This window comes from Balaenoptera musculus, chromosome 6 (assembly GCF_009873245.2).
Source record: "Balaenoptera musculus isolate JJ_BM4_2016_0621 chromosome 6, mBalMus1.pri.v3, whole genome shotgun sequence".
NCBI classification, from domain to species: Eukaryota; Metazoa; Chordata; class Mammalia; order Artiodactyla; family Balaenopteridae; genus Balaenoptera; species Balaenoptera musculus.
This window is the reverse complement of record NC_045790.1, coordinates 33,313,040-33,319,039: the sequence shown is the minus strand read 5'-3', so window position 1 is coordinate 33,319,039 and position 6,000 is coordinate 33,313,040. Positions and strand designations below refer to the sequence as shown.

Sequence of the window (6,000 nt, the reverse complement as noted above, 5' to 3'; positions counted from 1 at the left end):
AAAAAGTTGGAAAGCAAACTTCCATCTTTATTGAAATTAGGAAACATTCATAACTGGACTCATAACTGTATTTAAAAAAGGGCTTTCAAAAAATGGTTCTGAAGAACGTAGGGGCAGGACAGGAATAAAGATGCAGATGTAGAGAATGGACTTGAGGACACGGGGAGGGGGAAGGGTAAGCTGGGACGAAGTGAGAGAGTGGCATGGACTAATACATACTACCAAATGTAAAATAGATAGCTAGTGGGAAGCAGCTGCATAGCACAGGGAGATCAGCTCGGTGCTTTGTGACCACCTAGAGGGGTGGGATAGGGAGAGTGGGAGGGAGACACAAGAGGGAGGGGATATGGGGATATATGTATATGTATAGCTGATTCACTTTGTTATAAAGCAGAAATTAACACACCATTGTACAGCAATTATACTGCAATAAAGATGTTTAAAAAATAAAATAAAATAAAAAAGGGCTTTCAGATTAGTGAAAACTGTGTCAGTGTGAAAGATAGACTCAGAAAGATGGCTAGGGACTTCGGATTTCATAGACAGACAAGACAGTGCAGAATTCTTCAAAGTAGATTTCACAGCCTTGGCTTGAAACAAGGTCAGGGTGCACAGACTGAGAGCAACATGCTGTCAGCACTAAGTGACCTCAGGTGACAACCGAGGAAACACACAGGAAACACACAGACACTCCATCTTTGACATCTTAGAAGACTATGGCTGGGTGAAGGATAAACTGTGAGGAACAAAGAGCCCTCCAGCTTCTACATCTGCCAAAGAAGAGTGAAGACATCACCGTCCACCAAGACCCTCCATCGACTGGCTTCACTGGGAAAAGGGAAACTTCCAGCCAGCCCAGAGCCACTCACAATGTTCACAGGGGATTGATAAGGTTTCTGGAGGCAACGAGCCTCAAGTGCTCACCAGCTGATTTGCCTGATCCTACCCTTACTATCCTTTCCCATAATATGGCTCAGGAATAATATCTCCGTCCCTCAAACATTAAAAAAGAAACAACATTAAAAAAGAAATCAGCGTGCAACTTATCTGAACATATAGTATTTAAAAGGAAATATCACACATACTCACGGAAGTAGATGAATAAAACACATCAGAAAATTTATATTGCAAAGCAGATGAAAATTAAGACAACGTATTTCTCTAAGAAGCAGTCTGGCAACATATATTAATACCAAATATATACACACACTTCAATTCATGTAGGAAATCATCCTATAAAATTTCATTGTCCATTATGTTCATCATGAATATTTGAAATATGGAGCTATTTCATATATGGAACTGAGGAACTAAAATTTAAAAACTGATACTAATTTCATTTATTGGAAAACTTTTAGGTATTATCTGGAACAACCTGGGTATGCAAATTTATTTTTCAATTGTAAATTTTATGAGATCTAATTACAGATTGTCTTGCCAATGAAAATTTAGTTTCTCAAGATAAGCTCTAAGTATAAAATATACACTAGATTTTTTAAAGATTTAATACAATAAAAAGAATATAAAATATCTCATTGAAAAAATGTATTACTAATATATAATAATAATAATAATAATATATTGTTAAAGTTAATTTTACCAGTTTCTTTTTACTTTTTCAATGTGGTTACTAAAAAATGTCAAATTATATGCAACTTGCATTATATTTTGATCAGATAACACTGCTATAGAAAATGAAAGCACTGATATATAAACTGACAAGCACAGTTCAAAGTAGCCAAACAAACAAAAACAAAACAAAACAAAAAAACCAAACCAAAAAACACCAAACAAAAACAAAAACAAAAAACTGAAAACAAAGTGAATGCTTGTCCATAGAGTAATGACTAGTATACATATATGTAATATGTCATGGGCTATTATGAAGCCTTTGAAAAGAATAGTTAAAGTTTGCCAGTGGACTAGAATATCTACAATGTATTGTTATAGAAGAAAAGTAAACCACATAAAAATGTGAGTAATACCAGTATTGTAAAACTACCATTCCAATCCTCAATAGATGGATATGTTTGTAAAATATGACCAGAACATAAAAAAGGCACAGAAAATGATGCATCGGGTTATTTAACTTGGGTTACCTGGATGTGATGGGGCAGGGGAGAGGAAGAAGGAAACAAGTAGAAAGAAAATAAAACCTCTAACTCCCTCCCTCCCCCAGAGTGTATATTATCTCTTTTATGTAAAATCACACACACTCCAAGTGAAAAGAAGATGAAGGTGATATGTAAATAGATTCATTCTACTTGTGTAGAAACAACAAATCTGCCGCATTTTTATGTGTTTAGAGAAAGATGCATGTACTAGACCATTAACAATAATCTCAGGGTGTGGTACTGGAAAGAGAGCTGGGGTGAACAGGGTGGAGGAAAAATTGTGTGTGTGTGTGTGAGTGTAAAATTGCCACTTTTATTAGAAGTGAATATTAATTTTTGAATTTGAAAAGGAAGAAACTTAATTAACTCTCAGGAATAAAATAGAATAGAAAAGTGCAAACAGTTACAAAGAGAAAAAAGAGTGAGAAAGAAAAATAATAACCATAGCAAACAAAGGAGAACCAGCATATGAATAATTGGCATGCCTGACACACTATTCCACAGGCTTTTATTAAGGCTGACACCAGAACATAGAGAACAGAGGGAAAAGACACGTAAATATATTTTTTCTAAAATAAAGTCTAAATACTGAAAGGGCACAGTAAGTTCCAAGAAAAATATGATACAAATGATCAATAATTAGAAATATCCTAGTATATTGTACTTTGGAGATAAAGAGTCCTTTGGGCATTTAGGTCCCTACTTCATCATCACCACCATCACCACACACACACACACACACAAACACAAGTCAACTATTTACACACGGATTAAAAAAAATTACTCTTGTGCATGAACAAAAATGAAATCACAAATAAATTACTCAAGGTATTCCAAAACCTTTTTCACATTTTTTCTGTTGGAGAAGTGGCTGAACTCAAAAAGGAATCCAACTGCAGTTTAGTGTTGGTGGATTCAACAAATTGCAGCAGTGTTTCAAAGAATACAGGCTATGGTTTCCTGCTGGGATGACCTCACCGGGACCGTTGGCAACAGTGCTGGTGAAAAGTAGAATAAAACAGTTAGTTGAGCCTTAGAAAACAGAAACAGTAGATGAGCAGAAGATGACACATTAGAGATTGCATAGGGCGAGAAGCTGATATCCTGCCTCACATTCCAGTTAGGGTGGGTTAAGGACAGAGGCACCAGAGAAGTAGTTTTGACTCTTAAATCCTATTTGGCCTGAAAGGCTCACCTTATTTCCTCTAGAGTAAAAGAATAAAGGATAGAAGCAATCCTTATAAAAACACGTGCACATTAAGAAGGGCAGATGGAGTGGTGATACTGCTTTTGAAGATAGAGACTGTACGGAGTGGGGGTGGCTGGCGTGGGTCACTGATGGCCCCTCATCCACTGTAGCATCACCATCATCATGTTGTCAGGGAGGCCTGCATTGCTTGATACCCTTGAAAGGGAGGCAGTACCTAGTAACTACTAGGGCATGGGCTCTATGGGCAGAAAGACCCAAATTTTCTTGGGTCTTTCTATCTTGATCTTGCTTGCACTCATTTTGCTTGGGTAAGTGACGTTGCCTCCCCAAGCCCAGATTTTATCTAATGCTTAAAAAAGCAGTAGTGCCTAACTTATACAGCGGCTGCAAGGTTTAAGTGAGCTAATTCATACAAAGCACCTAATACACAGCTGGGGGCATATTAAAATGTTGGAGCAGCACTGGTTAGTGCTATGGTTTCTAGTCTTAGTTAGTCAAGATGAAAGGTGGTTAGAACTGCCAGACAAGTTCTTATATTAAGAGTTATGAAGTTACAAAAATAAGTGGTTGGGGTCTTTTGGTCTATTTTTATTATTAATGATGGATATAAAGAAGTTATCATCAAGAATACAATACCTGTTCAATAGACTCTGGCAACAAGATACTACATCGGTTGTGTTTCTAACCAAGCTGGAGTTGAAGGCATTCTCCAAAATGTGATGACAGCTGTCCACAGGAGTGCTGCTAAGTATGCCTGGAAGTGGAACAGAGTGCTGCTTATTTAATTAATGAAGTCACTGAACTCTGCTTCTATTCTTGGCTTCTCCACCATGCTCCACACATTTCACTTCACAATCTGCTTAACGGCAGCTCTGCCTCTCAGCTCTCTGCAGAGGCACCGTCCCCCCAAAGCTGCCATCCTCTGAGCACAGGGAGACCGGACACAGAGGACGCAATGTAGTACCTGCGATGCAGGCTGTCATGAAGCAGGCGATGGTCCCCGCAATCAGAGCTCTCATTGCTCCTGCGGCGATGTCACGCTTTCTGGAAGGAGCTATGGATGCTGGGAAATGTGGAAGCAAGCATGGCAGATTAATGTTGAGCCTATTGATTAGAATTCCAAATTCCCAGCCTTTGAGAATTGTTCTGGGGCTGGAGTCTCAGGTCCGTTGACTTTTCTTTTTTTAAACTGAGCTGGAGAATTCAAGATTCAAGAGCTTAGTGATGAGCTCCACGTCCAGAGAAGTTTCTCTGGTGTAGGAGAACTCACAGTATGTTCATGAGGGCATGACAAGGCAAATGGGTTTCAAGGAAGGATTCCAAATATCTGCAACTCATCTGTCACCATCTCCTTCTTTGCCCATGGTGGCATAGAATTAATTAATCACGGCATTTTCCCATTGAATTTCCACTGGCCCTCAGAATCCTTCTCCAGCTGGTCATTATAAATCTACTGGAATTGGCATACAAAGTGTAATCTATTTGTCATCTTTGAGTGGAGTAACACCTGTACATTTGAGCAAATTTTTCCCGACATTAGCTTGAATAGACATGGGGAAAACTACATTGCAGAGCAGGGGTAAAAAATAGACCCGAAAGAACTTACTGCTGTTGCAGGGCTCTTTTTTTCAGACACAAGTAATGTTACAGAGCAACATGGAGATTGGAAGCATGTTTATATCATATCTGTTGTTGGAGAATATTCTTTTCACTTACTGAGTCCGCCGATCACTATTCCTAAGGAACCGAAATTGGCAAAGCCACAGAGAGCATAAGTGGCAATTGTCTCAGCACGAATCTAGGAATAAGCATAAACACACAGATGTATACGTGATGTGACCCAGCTGAGTATATCTGATATCCTAACTGGGCTTCCTATTCCGACTATGGAATCAATATTGACAAATAAATGTACAGTGTATGGTGTCAAACACCTGTTGCTTCCTGGTCTCTTTTTTCCATCTCCCCTTGAATTTATTTTTCTTTTTTTTTGGCTGTGAGGGGTCTTCGTTGCTGCCTGTGGGCTTTCTCTAGTTGTAGCAAGCGGGGGCTACTCTTCGTTGCGGTGCGTGGGCTTCTCATTGTGGTGGTTTCTCTTGTTGTGGAGCATGGGCTCTAGGCGCATGGGCTTCAGTAGTTGCGGCATGCAGGCTCAGTAGTTGTGGCGCACGGGCTTAGTTGTTCTGTGGCATGTGGGATCTTCCTGGACCAGGGATTGAACCCGTGTTCCCTGCATTGGCAGGCAGATTCTTAACCACTGCACCACCAGGGAAGTCCTGCCCTTGAATTTTCAGGGAGGGAAAGGGGCTGTGTGGATTCAGAGACTCTCCATGAAGTTCTTGGAGTTGGTAGTGTTGGCCTCTACAAATGCTATTTTCTGCTCGATGATAACTTCTAATATTCAGTATGACCTGGCCACTTGCTATATTGTGTCAGGCACAGTACTAGCTGCTGACAATACAAAATTGGTCCCAGAAAATACTCACATTACATTTATTTGACAAAGGACTTATTCAGAATGTATAAAGAACAGTTATAACTCATTAAGAGGACAAGCACCCAATAAAAAACATAAAGAGATTTCATGAAAGATACGCAAATGGCCAAAATAAGCACATGAGAAGATGTTTGACATCATTAGTCACCAGGAAAATGCAAATTAAATTAAAACAATGA

The 6,000-nt window shown here is 39.2% G+C and overlaps 1 protein-coding gene across 2 annotated transcripts in view; it reads right to left on the bottom strand.

Annotated features, from left to right (window-relative positions):
* Positions 1–2,884: 2,884 nt before the first annotated feature.
* The window catches only part of SLC28A3 (solute carrier family 28 member 3), a 58,003-nt gene continuing 54,887 nt past the window's right edge, over positions 2,885–6,000 (bottom strand). For both annotated transcript variants that reach the window (XM_036854100.1, XM_036854098.1), the window contains 4 exons: positions 5,041–5,122; positions 4,289–4,387; positions 3,961–4,078; positions 2,885–3,112 (listed from right to left, as the gene is read on the bottom strand). In XM_036854100.1, the coding sequence (XP_036709995.1) occupies positions 2,992–3,112; positions 3,961–4,078; positions 4,289–4,387; positions 5,041–5,122 (420 nt within the window). In that variant the 3' untranslated portion in view covers positions 2,885–2,991. The remainder of the gene's footprint in view (positions 3,113–3,960; positions 4,079–4,288; positions 4,388–5,040; positions 5,123–6,000) is intronic.